This window comes from Triticum dicoccoides, chromosome 2B (genome assembly GCF_002162155.2).
Source record: "Triticum dicoccoides isolate Atlit2015 ecotype Zavitan chromosome 2B, WEW_v2.0, whole genome shotgun sequence".
Taxonomy (NCBI): Eukaryota; Viridiplantae; Streptophyta; class Magnoliopsida; order Poales; family Poaceae; genus Triticum; species Triticum dicoccoides.
Window position 1 is genome coordinate 169959067 of NC_041383.1, and position 12968 is coordinate 169972034.

Sequence of the window (12968 nt, forward strand, 5' to 3'; positions counted from 1 at the left end):
CCATCATGTTCAGCCCAAACACGCCAGCAGAAGTGAAAGAGGATGTTAAAGAAGCTTTACAGATCAGGAGCGAAACTTGGAATGAGAAATACCTGGGCTTACCCATGCATGTCGGCCGATCCAGAAAGAAGGCTTTCTCATTTGTGAAGAATGGGATGGCTGGGCGGATCTATGGATGGAAGGAGAAACTCATCGCGAAGTCAGGCAAGGAAACGCTCGTCACAACCGTGGCCCAAGCAATCCCAACCTTCGCCATGTCGTGCTTCTATCTGACAAAATCATTCTGCAAGGAACTAAGCTTTCTCATCGGTAATTACTGGTGGAGTCAGCAGGAGAAAGAGCACACAATGCACTGGATTAGCTGGCAGAAGCTGACGGAATCAAAAGCAAGGGGTGGACTCGGATTTCGTGATATGTATGGCTTCAATGTTGCAATGCTCTCGCACCAAATATGGAGGATTATCCAAAACCCAGACACGTTGTGTGCCAAGCTGCTGAAAGCAAAATACTTCCCCGACACACATGTGCTTGAAGCAGTACCAAAAGATGGTATATCTTATGCCTGGCGCAGTCTTTTGCATGGGCTCGAGCTGTTCAAGGAGGGATGCATCTGGCGTATTGGTGACAGGGCAGATGTTAACATCTGGTCCGACCCATGGATCCCGCGCCCGTGGTCTCGCCGCGTAATCACGCCAAAAGGAGCACATCTCCTGGACCGAGTTCAGGACTTGATTGATCCAACAACAGGATCGTGGGATGAACATCTGGTTCGAGAGACTTTTTGGGCTGATGACGCACAATATATCCTCTGGATTCCGCTGAGGGAAGGAGTCCAAGACTTCATAGCATGGCAATATGATAAGAAGGGTCTACACTCGGTTAAAAGTGCATATAAGCTACATGCACAGATCACTAGAAACCGACAAGGTGGAGGTACGGGCCAGAGTGCAGAGCAGGCCGGGAACATGGACAGCACCAGTGACGATGAATGGAAAAGGATTTGGAAAATGCCATGCCCGAAGAATATTCAGATGTTCGCCTGCCGAATGAAACACGAGTCTCTTGCTCCCCGGACCAATATTGAGCACAGAGGAATTCCTATAGCTGACACTAAGTGCTTATTTTGTGGGCGGGTGGATGAAGATGGAGCACACCTGTTCATCAAGTGCAAGCAGGTAAAGCCAGGATGGAGGGACATGGCGATGGAGAAGGAGAGAATGGACCTGGAAGATATTACACCAGTACATGCAATGTTTGACTATCTATGGAGGCTGGATGAGAAGAAGAGGCTCCTTATTTTCACGTATTGGTGGCTTTGGTGGTCAAACAGAAACAAGCTAAGGGAGGGAGAACTACCTCTAGATGCTCTGTGTTTGAATATCTAGAGATATTCCTGAACCCGCCCAAGAAGTTGTCGCCGGAAAAATGGAGGCCACCAAAGGGGGATATGATCAAGATCAACGCGGATGGGTCTTTTGTGCCTGGAGAAGATTTCGCAGGCTGGGGGGTCGTTGCGAGAACAGCCTTTGGAGGGCGGCAGGAGCATGTTCGCGACGCATTTGCTGCGGAAGCTTATGCTCTATCACATGCAGTTTCCTTTGCCGCTGAATTGGGCATCGTCAGAATGGTCCTGGAGACTGATTCTCAACTTCTCATGGAGGCCATGGACCTGCGCAAGGCTGACTCCTCGGCATATGCAGCTATTATTGAGGATACTAAGTATCAGCTCAAATTGTGGTTTTCGTCTCATGTAATTCTTGTCTGTCGCCGTTCGGCTAACTCGGTAGCCCATGAACTCGCTAGTTTGGGTCGCATGTGCAACCCACACCACTGTATGCAGTGGGAGTCTGATGTCCCAGCCACTGTGGCTGTTTGTGCTTTGGCTGATATAAGCCAGCACGGTTAAGTTATAAAGCTCATGCTTTCCTCAAAAAAAAGAAAAGAAAAATAAAGTAGAGAGATGAGAGAGACGGCCGCGCTGCAGCCACTCCCACTGCGAAACGTGACGGACGCCCACTGTCATCACTGGTTCCCCGTCCGTGTTTTCCTCCGATCCGTCACATCCGTTTGAACTTGAAATTTATCCACCGCTGCAGCTAGCACGGGGAACTCGCCAACAGACCAAACCAGTCGGATGGAAACATAAAGGGGTTTGCGCAAGGAACGCTCGAGAACAACGGGAAATTTCTCCACCAATCAATTGATTGATTAATTAATTAATCAAAGTTCAAAGTACATGGACGACGAAAATGCCCGGACGAACAACACAACTGGATGGATACACTGGAGAAGGGAAGGTGACAACTGACGAGAGAGGAGGCTAATCATCAAGCACGAACAAGAAACAGATGTACAACAGCATCAACACACACGTAGGCAGCACCGCAGCACCATGAACCGCGACTCGCATCTCAGACAAACGGCTTGTACCAGACACAGAACAAGTTCGCCATGGATCACCTGCCACAAAGAAGAAGCAGAGCAAGCAGAGGTAAATTCAGGATTTTCCTCGCAGTTCTCTGAACCAAAAAAAGATGGTTCCTCTGTTTTTGGAACAGAGATGGAAGTAACAAGAGGGGGGGCTGCAGGGCGCCTCTCTTTTTCGGTTTGTGAAATTCGTTTGCTCGGAGGATGCATCATTTTGTGCTGTTACTACGGCGGACTGTATTTGTTTACAGCAAAAATTGCCTTTGTAAATTCTACGGAGGACTCTGCTGAAGAGAAAAAAACCCGGGAAACATGACAGAGGTGCATGCATACCTAGCGGCAGAGGCAGAGGAGCCCCTCCTGCATGCAGTCCTACTTGGTGATGACCCAGACGGCGTAGATGATGCCGGGGAGGTAGCCGAAGAAGGTGAGCAGCAAGCAGATCCAGAACTCGATCTGCAAAAGCACGTTCAGCACCGCAGCACGAGCAGTCAATTAGGCACAAGCCCAGTGCATAGTCCGTCCTCAGATGAGAGCCTACTGCTAGCACGGGACACTCACCCCGCAGGCGAACTTGAAGAAGACGCCGAGCGGCGGCAGGATGATGGCGAGGATGATGTCGATGCAGTTGGCGGTCCCCTCGTCCGCCATCTTCTTCCTTCCTTCTCTCTCTCTCTCTCTCGAAGCGTCGAAGGGAAAGCCAAGGCAAGGGAGATGATGTGAACAAGGAGCGCGAGAAAGGTAGGTGGAGTAGAGTGATGTGGCGGTGGTGTGTGATGCGCAGACGAGCCCGAGATTATAAAGACGGCGAGGCAACGGGGAGAGGGCGACGGTTGGCGAGGTTACGTTACGTGCCCGGCTCGTGCGGCGGTGCGGGCGCGGGATGATGCTCCCACGAGCCGAGCGCCAGCCAGGGGGGTTGGATCATGTGGGAAGAATCGGATGCTACGGCGGTGCCCTCGTGCGGTCGCGCGCCCGCTTCGCTGTTGGTTCGGCTCCAACGGCCGGCGCCGACCCGCGTGGCTCCGTGCCCGCTTTCTCTGCATGGACGCGCCTTCCAACTTAACGTTGAAGGTTATCTGGACTCACTCGGTCACTCCTTGTAGTACTCTATCTCAGCCAAATTTGACTGCTCAAGAAGCAACGTCGCCATGCACTTCCAAGAAAACCGAAGCGGGAAACAAGGGCAACAATGGTAAACAACCCGCCACCTTGTTCGCCTTTGAAACGGAACGAGTTGGCATGACAGCAACGTCTACCGGACACACGCACGAAAAGCCCTCATCATGCCACAGAGCGAGAGCAGAGCAGGCATCCGGGGTGGGTGCACCGGCAAGATCTCTTTTGGACTGACGGGACATTATTAGTTCTTAGTGTTTAGTGCGATCATGTCATTACGTAGTGCAGTAGCTGTACAAGGGGTCCATGGCCTGTTTCCTCCGGAATGGTCCGAAGCTCCGTCAATCATGCAAGAGGCCGAGGCCGGGCTGCTAAAACTGGAGACCACTTGTTAGACGCTATTCTTTCTTGTAGCGAATCGTGAGTTCGTGACAACTGAGATGAGCTAAGCTCCGCGTTATTGCGAGGGATCGGAACAGCCGAGGGCTGTTTATCCCACAGCATGTTCTCGTAGATCTAGAGGACGGTTGAACGGCTGACCTGGAATGGGGACTAAAGTAAAACGCATACCTGGAGGATCGATTTTTTGATGCCTTGACATGTTCTCTAACTCAAAAGTCTTAGATGCCTTGCCTGCAGGGCTGAAAGAATGAAATGGTGTTGCTTTTAGCAGTAGTATCAGTTGACATTTATATATGATGTTTACTGGTAGGTCTGGGCTAGTTCAATTTTTTGTTGACAAGTTCAGTTTGTGTAGGGCATTAGCTAAAACCACCATCAACCCAGCACCCCCAGTTCACCCAGACCAGAACATACAACTAGAAAACAGAACATAATAAACTACATAATGGCATTCAGGCCAGGCCATATGCAGTACTAAACTAGCCCTGACCCGTCTTCACAGAGTAGGATCAAATCAACACAATGTGGAATGGACCTAGTAGCACAATGTCAAACGCCGAAGTGGTGGTATCGGAGCATGTGGATACCCTGCTGCAGCAGCTGCTGCACGCCAAGCCATTGCCCATGAATGGGGCCAGGACAGACCCCTATTGGCTACTGCACAAGTCATGAGCCAATGAATCATCAGATCAAGCAAACGTCCAAGCCTGTGTGTCTCTTGCAGCAGCACCCCTCCCCCCTCCTCTCGCTGGTGAAATAGGACAGTCAAGCAGTTCATGAACATGAATTCAAGCAGCGTCGGTGGCCGCAGCGTCAAGGGAGGGCGTGGGTCGGTACCTCATAATCAGGAGATCGTCCTCATCTGCCCTGCCCACATGGATGGGCGTGCCACTCATTCAAGCTACATTCCCGAAGCCCTGCACAATACAGTAGGACGTGGCAGTTGTTTATGTTTCAAGGAGCCACTGATCATACGAGCTTAGGCTTAAACAAATGCTAACCAGTCTAGTAACCAGCTGTCCTTTTTTGTGAAAAAATGTGCAGAGCAAGACTCCAGAACATGTGTTGATCACAATTAATTCGGGTTATGTATATAGAAACCGAGAACACCAGATTCTGTGGCGGGAGATGGTTACCATTGCAGGAAGGTAGGTGGCCCAAATCATACCGGCCATTGGAACTTTCGGAGTTGGTGTGCAGATGTGACCTGGATTGGATAATGATGCCCAATTTGCTTTCACTTCTCTCTTGGATCTTGCAAGTCAACCTGTCAACCTTACACCATAAGGAACAAAATAAATTAACAAATGGCGATAAAACAACAGCAGTGGAAAACACAGTGATTTAGTCTGCTTAGTCCTTGAAGACATCACTAGTTGATCCACGAAATCACTTCAAGAGATGAGTCACAGAAGCTCTACTTGAACAGTGGGTCGTACAAGATACTCCCTCCGTAAGAAACTAAAGTAGTGATTTAAACACTCTTATATTTCTTTACAGAGGGAGTACAACTCTCCAGAAACAAGTAATAAGATCAAACAGCGACGTTTCTGAGTTCAAAAGTAAGAAACGATAGGAAGTATGTCAAACGGGTGTACCCAGCTCTCCAGAAGCATCGGCATGCATCGCCGCCATGGACATAAAAGTCAGTAAGTTAGCAGCCTCTTGTCCCACCGATTCCTGGAAACAGAATGGATCTAACAAAAGCTGTAATAATAGGCCAACTTGCTGTCCTCTGCATATACTTCAGACAGCAGCAACAATCAGATAGGCAGGGAATCCACTATCTGATGTAGACATGCGGTGAGCCCACTCTTTTGTCTAGGCTCAACATTCCACTAATTGATTATCCTTGTGTATATGTATTCATACCTTGAATAAGAAGAGAAATCTGAATGCTTGACGTAATCCACTTTATTCTTTCTGCTTTTGGCACTATTTGATGGAAACATTGTAGCTGCTGTATGATAGCAATGAAGAGATTTAGGCATGAACATACTTTGTAGTATGATGAACCCTGTGACGAGAGAGACTACATTTAGATGCCTGGCCTATGTGTCGCCTGATCTAGTTGCCGCGTCTGTGGTGAACAAGCTTCAGAATCATGGTAAATCTGATATGTTAAAGGATAATTTGTTAATTCAGATAGTTACCAGAAGGGCTTCTGATTTTGCCCTCAAAATACAATATGCATAGCTCCATATTTTCTTCGCAAACATCAACATCTGGAGTTCTGGACGTCAAACTAGGACTGCATTGTTGCTGTTTCTTCCGAATACTATAAGAAAAAACAAACACTTTGGGTGTCACATAAAAGAACTTCAGACTAGTAGATCAGGAATTGCAATTGCCTGCGGCACAAGTACAAAAGTAAGAAGTCTGACTGTGCTGGAATTCTGGAAATCACCTGAGTTCAAAAGTATCATTTTGTTTCTTGATAAACGATTTATGATGCCAACAGCTGTGCATTACAGTAATAGAGTACTTGGTGAAGTCATGAAAACAATCCTGATAATTACCAAAGAAAATCAGCATTAGAACAGATTAGGTTGCTAATGGAGCAATAAGGATTCAGGGGTACTAAGCAATCCAGAAAAAATAGGTCCCATACCAAAACAGGACTGCAAAACGAAAACATTCAGCATGTTATATAAAGCCTGATTGCAGTCAAGGAGAATGAAATGTGAAGTTCTAACCTTAAACAAATTAGCAGTCACTGTTTATTCAGTTATAACTACATAATAACTAGCAAAAAGGTGCATAACTGTAGGCAAAATGCAGTAATGCACTAATGACTACAAAAGAAGTACGATGCATTAACTATTATCCAGTTCACCTTTTACTCGCCTGTATCCACAGATATGGAGTTGTTTCCTTTGAAGAAAATCTTCTAAGAGCTTGCTGAAGACAGTAGATATTTCTCTGACATAATCTCCCCCAAGCTCAACATTATCTGTGCACATCAGCAGTTACAAACTTGCCTTCTATATCCACTCATTCAATTCAAGCTCCATCCTCGAAGCCCTGCACAATACAGCAGGACATTGCCAATTGTTTATGTTTCAGGGACAGGGAGCCAATGATCATAAGAACTTAGGCATAAACAAATGCTAACTAGTCTAGTAACTAGCTGTAGTTTTTTTTTTTGTGAAAATGTGCAGAGCAAGACTCCAGAACATGTGTTGGCTAGCTTTCATTGCTTCCTCCGGTATATCTGCAGCTGGCGGTTAGCTGCTAAGAGCAACATATGATTGACCTCAGAGGATAAAAATTGTAGTTCTAGCCCTCTAGTCTAGGGTTGATCATAATTAATTTCGCTTATGTATATAGAAACTGAGAATACCAGATTCTGTGGCGGGAGATAGTTATCGTTGCAGGAAGGCAGGTGGCCCAAATCATACCGGCCATTGGAATGTTCAGAGTTGGTGTGCAGATGTGACCTGGATAGGATAACGATGCCCACTTGCTTTCATTACTTTCTTGGATCTTGCAAGTCAACCTGTCAAACCTTACACCATATAAGGAACCAAGTTGCAAAAGGCGTCGAACAATAACAGATGGAAAAACACAGTGCTTTAGTCCTGGGAGAGATCACTAGTTGAGCCATGAAAGCATTTCAAGAGATGAAAAGTCACAGAAGCTCTTCTTAAACAGTGGTGCCATACAAGATACAGCTCTCCAGAAACAAGTAATATGATCAAACGCGGCGTTTCTGCTTCAAAAAGAATGTAACGATAGGAAGTATGTCAAACCGGGCGTAGTCGGAGCATCCGCGTGCATCGCCGCCTCGCACATAAAGTCAGTGAGTTAGCAGCCTCTTGTCCCACCAATTCCAGGAAACAGAATGGATATAACAAAAGCTGTAATGATAGACCGACTTGTTGTCCTCTGCACATACTTCAGACAGCAGCAACAATCAGATAGGCAGGCCATCCACTATCTGATGTAGACATGCAGTGAGCCCACTCTTTTGCCTAGGCTCAACAATTCCACTGATTGATTATCCTTGTGCATGTACTCGTACCTTGAATCAGAAAAGAAATCTGAATGCTTTATGTAATCCCCTTTATTCTTTCTGCTTTTGGCGCTATTTGATGGAAACATTGTCGCTGCTGTATGATAGCAACAGATGAAGAGATTTAAGCACGAGCATGCTTTGCAGTACGCTGAACCCTGTGACGAGAGAGACTACATTTAGATGCCTGGCCTATGTGTCGTCTGATCTAGTTGCCGCGTCTCTGGTGAACAAGCTTCGGAATCATGGTAAAACTGATATTTTAAAGGATCATTTGTTAATTCAGATAGTTACCGGAAGGGCTTCTGATTTTGCCCTCAAAATCCAATATGCATAGCCCCACATTTTCTTATCAAACATCAACATCTGGAGTTCTGAACGTCAAACTTGGACTGGGTTGTTGCTGTTTCTTCCGAACACTACAAGAAAAAAGTAAACATTGGGTGTCACATACAAGAACTTCAGACTAGTAGATTGGGAACTGCGATTGCCTGCGACACGAGTACAAAAGTAAGAAGTCTGGCTGTGCTGCAATTCTGGAAATCACATAGCTCAGAAGTATCATTTGTTTTGTTCCCTTATAATGATTTATCATGCCATTAGCTGTACATTATAGTAACAGAGTACTTGGTGAAGTCATGAAAAATTGAAAACAATCCTGCTAATTACCAAAGAAAATGTGCATTAGAACAGATTAGGTTGCCAACAGAACAATAAGGATTCAGGGTACTAAGCAATCCAGAAAAAATAGTTTGCATACCAAACAGGGCTGTGAAATGAGGACATTCAGCATGTTATATGAATCCTGATTGTAGTCAAAGAGAATGAAATGTGAACTTCTAACCTTAAACAAATTAGCACAGCCTCTCTCTATTCAGTTATAACTACATAATAACTAGCCTAAGGTGCATAAAACTGCAGGTACAATGCAGCAATGCACTAATAAGTCCAAAGAAGTACAATGCACTAAATATTCTCCAGTTCACCTTTTATTCGCCTGTATCCACAGATATGGAATTGTTTCCTATGAAGAAAATCTTCTAAGAGCTTGCTGAAGACAGTAGCTGTTTCTCTGACATACCTTCCCACAGGCTCGACATTATCTGTGCACATCAGCAGTTATAAACTTGTATTCTATATCCATCATATGGAACAAATTAACCATAAGGTTTCCTCAAGTTCTGAATATTGGCAGTATAGATGACAGCCTGACATTTTTGGAACGCCTATTCAGGTGTATTTTCCTAACCAAACCATTAGTGGTTCTCTTGGTTTAGTAAAACACTGATTAATATATGTGATCCATAACTTAGGGTCTGAGCAACTTAAATCAAACTGTTTCCTATTTTATTCTTCAAACTCCTCTCTTCTATTATGGTTCTGATCTTCGTCACATCAGACCACATTCCAGCATCAGCATATATATTGGACAGCAAAATATGATAGCCAGGATCACCGGGGTTCTTTTCAAATATTCTTTTTGCAACTAGCTCAGCAATATCCATTCTGTTATGCACTCTGCAAGCCGCCAAGAGGCATCCAAGAATATCTATTTCTGTCCCTTCCCTCAAACTTGAAATGAACTTCCAAGCATCGTCAAGTTTCCCAGATCTGCTGTAAAGATCAACAACACATGAGTAATGCTCCTTATCTGGGGAAATGTTGTAGTCTTGTAACATGGAATCGTAAAAGTGCAAGCCCTGCTCAGTAAGGCCTGCATGACTGCAACAAGATAATAGAGCCACAAAAGTGACTTTGTCAGGAGCAATTCCATCTCTCTTCATTTGATCAAATAACATTATGGCTTGATCTTCATGGCCATGCTTTCCCAAAGAAGAAATCAATGTATTATATGTGGCAGTATCTCGCTCTGTCATCAGCTGGAAAATCTCTTTGCCCTTTTCTAGGCAACAACATTTGCAGTACATATCTATAAGTGCGTTACTGACTGAGCAGATAGAACTCATATCATGCCTAATTACGTAAGCATGTAGTGCCTTACCCTGGATGAAGCTGGAATGGTGATTGCATACTGGAAGAACTGAAATAACAGTCACATGATCAGGTTTAAATCCTGCTTTCTGCAGCGCCCTAAATGCACACAGTGCAGAATCTGTATCCCCATTCACGCAATAAGCTGCAACCACTGAATTCCATATAACCAAATCTTTCTTTGGAATGAGTTCAAATACAGTTCCTGCCTCCCTTATGAATCCTTGTCTACTGTAGAAGTCAATAAATGCACTCCCTAGAAACTTGCTCTGGTCAAGTCCATGTCTTAAGGAGAAGCCATGGACCTCTTTTCCATGCCTGAATAACTTAAGGCCGGAAAGACTCGGAAGTATACCTGCCATGGTATTGGAATTTGGTTTTAACCTTGAAGCAACCATTTCAGTAAACAAACTGACACTCGCATGATACATTCCATTCTGCGAATACCCCGCAATCAATGTACTCCAAGAGACGACATCCTTGAAATCGATAGAACGGAACAAGTAATCAGCCATCTCCAGACAGCCACACTTGCAGTACATATCAACCAGAGCATTAGAAACACAGTTATCATCAGCAACTCCACATCTTACCGCGCATCCATGCAACGCCGTTCCAGCTCGCAACTCTTTCATCCTGCCACATGCTGGGATGACAGTGGCAACGATCACCGAATCAGCCCGGAACCCTTCTGATCTCATCCTATTAAACAAACACATCGCATCGAGCCAATCTCCTGCATGCACGGCTCCTCCGATCATCGCAGTCCACGCGGCCACATCCCTTTGCTGCATGCTCTCGAAAACACTCCTCGCCTCGCCCAAGCACCCACACTTGGCAAACATGTCCACGAGCGCGCACTGCACAAACACGTTGGGCATAGTGTCGCCACAGGCAACGGATGCCTCCACATGCTCTCTGATCATCCGGCCCTGATCAACCGCTCCGAGCGCGGCGCACGCCTTGATGACGGGCGGGCACGTGAAACCATCCGCCGCAACCGAGCCATCGTCGACCATCGCCCGGTACGTCTCCAGCGCCTCGGAGAACCGTTCCGCGTCGACGAGGCCCTTGATCGCGGCGTTCCACGCGAAGGAGTTCCTCCTGGGCATTCCGTCGAGCAGGCGAAGCGCGTGCTCGATCTGCCCGAGCTTAGAGTACACGTGCACCAGCTGAGCTGAGAGGACCGCGCCGTGGTGATGGCCGCCGACGAGCACCGCGGCGTGCAGCCGCCGGGTCTCGGCGAGGGCGGGGCCCGACCGCAGCCGGAGGAGCAGCGACGCGTGCGAGGCGGGCGAGGCGTCCGCATGAGAGCTGCGGCGATGCGCCGCGGAAGGGGAAGCGGGAGCCTTTGCTGGCGAGGCAAGAGGACGGAATCGCCGTTTGAGCCCGTGCCTGACGGCGGAGGAGAGCATCGAGGGGAGCCTCCGGCACGGCGGCACCGCGCGTGGTCTCAGCCCAGAAGCAAGTCGCTTCAAAAGTTTCAGTCAAGCGCGGAACCTGATTACCTGACGGGCTGCCACGTCAGTTTTCATTTCATTTTCATGTCCGCCGAAACCATTGAAGCCAACGCCGCGGTCCTGGCACCCACCGCCACCATTGCCGCCGCCTCCATCGTCACGGTCTCTGTAGCCGGTGCCACCATTGCCGCTGTAACCACCGAGGACCGGCAATTGGATTTGGATATGAGGAACCAGCTGGTGAAGCATTTGGCAGAGATCCTGAAGCTGAAGCCGTGGTGTTCGTTGATTTGTGTTCAGAAATGCGGACTACTACATGCGTACGGTATGTAAGGTTCAAATTTTGTTAGGACCAATCTATGGAAGGTCCAATAATTTGACAAGGATTCAGCCGTATATAAACACGCAGTAGGAGGCAGGTTTAGAGCAAGCACGGCACTCGTTCCGACTTCCCACTAATACTCGCCTCGGTCAGATCTTCTCCGGCCGGCGACATGGCAAGCCAGCACTCCGCCATCGACATCGCCGAGGACGAAGACCGCCGGCGGCGGCGGCGAGGAGAGCGCCGCGCTAGAACGGCCGAGGAGGAGGAGGAAGCGGCTTCCATGAAGGGCTTCAACAGGGTGCGTGCAAATTCACCTGCAGCGTATGCTATTATACTGTATATAGTAACTTATGCAAATAGCCTGTCTCTAATTCATGCCCATCTTCTTCTCGTTTATGGCAGGCGATATCCTTCTTTGCCTACCTCTTTCTGGAGGCTGGCGCCGTCTTTCACATTATACGGAACCTCAAGGGCACCCCGGATGAAATTAGCACCTATCTTATCAGCTACGCTTTGGTGACCCTGCCTTCGATCTTCCTCATAATTGGCATAGCTTGTTGTAATCCAAAAGATGCAAATTAAATTTCGGACGATACTAGAATCTGGATGGACACGCATACTGTTTTTTGCTCCAATGTAAACTAGTTTTGGCAATCCAAGAAGTGTTCACGACACGAGTCCTGGGTGCAATTTTCATCTATATATTTAAGAACCTTTAAACAGTTGTCCGGCCTGCCCGACACAAACGTTTCCCAACCTTTAAACAGTTGGTCTCTATATATTTAAGAACCCCTACCAACAGATTATTTTCCTTATCATTCTTTTTCACCGATACACCAACGTTCTTTAAGCTAGTTGAAATGCGGTTATCTGAAAAATAAAGAAATGATTCAACGGTTTCTTTCCTTATGGAATACACTCCCACTTCCATACACACCACGCCCGGATTGTGTGAAAATCATTGAATTCTGTTCACTGGGGAAGGCTCGGATTTGTTTAGGAAATAAGGACCACACACACGGATGGAAGGTTCAAATTTTTTTAGAGCATCTCTAACCGAAAATGCTAAACCTACGTAAACTCCTACGAAGGGTTACGTAACTTGCCAAATCCTAATCCTAATCGCCCTCCTGATTTTCAGTGGGGTGGGGCCCTTCACCCCCCACTTCCAATCCTGATCTTACAAGTCAGCCTGTACGTAAAACAATTACGTAACCCTTCGTGGGTC

General features: G+C 46.9%; 2 protein-coding genes across 2 annotated transcripts; both read right to left on the reverse strand.

Moving 5' to 3' along the window:
* Window positions 1-2175: 2175 nt before the first annotated feature.
* LOC119362835 (hydrophobic protein LTI6A) lies at window positions 2176-3213 on the reverse strand. Its single transcript, XM_037628100.1, has 3 exons — window positions 2989-3213; window positions 2761-2883; window positions 2176-2460 (listed from the first exon to the last, which is right to left on the reverse strand). The coding sequence occupies exons 1-2, from the start codon at window positions 3076-3078 to the stop codon at window positions 2800-2802; spliced, it is 174 nt and encodes a 57-aa protein (XP_037483997.1). The 5' UTR covers window positions 3079-3213; the 3' UTR covers window positions 2176-2460; window positions 2761-2799.
* A 1055-nt stretch (window positions 3214-4268) lies between these two features.
* Window positions 4269-11600, reverse strand: LOC119360740 (putative pentatricopeptide repeat-containing protein At3g01580). Its single transcript, XM_037626254.1, has 9 exons — window positions 11514-11600; window positions 8950-11427; window positions 7292-8382; window positions 6785-6972; window positions 6356-6456; window positions 6102-6226; window positions 5085-6028; window positions 4786-4865; window positions 4269-4696 (listed from the first exon to the last, which is right to left on the reverse strand). The coding sequence occupies exons 1-2, from the start codon at window positions 11598-11600 to the stop codon at window positions 9289-9291; spliced, it is 2226 nt and encodes a 741-aa protein (XP_037482151.1). The 3' UTR covers window positions 4269-4696; window positions 4786-4865; window positions 5085-6028; window positions 6102-6226; window positions 6356-6456; window positions 6785-6972; window positions 7292-8382; window positions 8950-9288.
* Between the last annotated feature and the right edge of the window lie 1368 nt (window positions 11601-12968).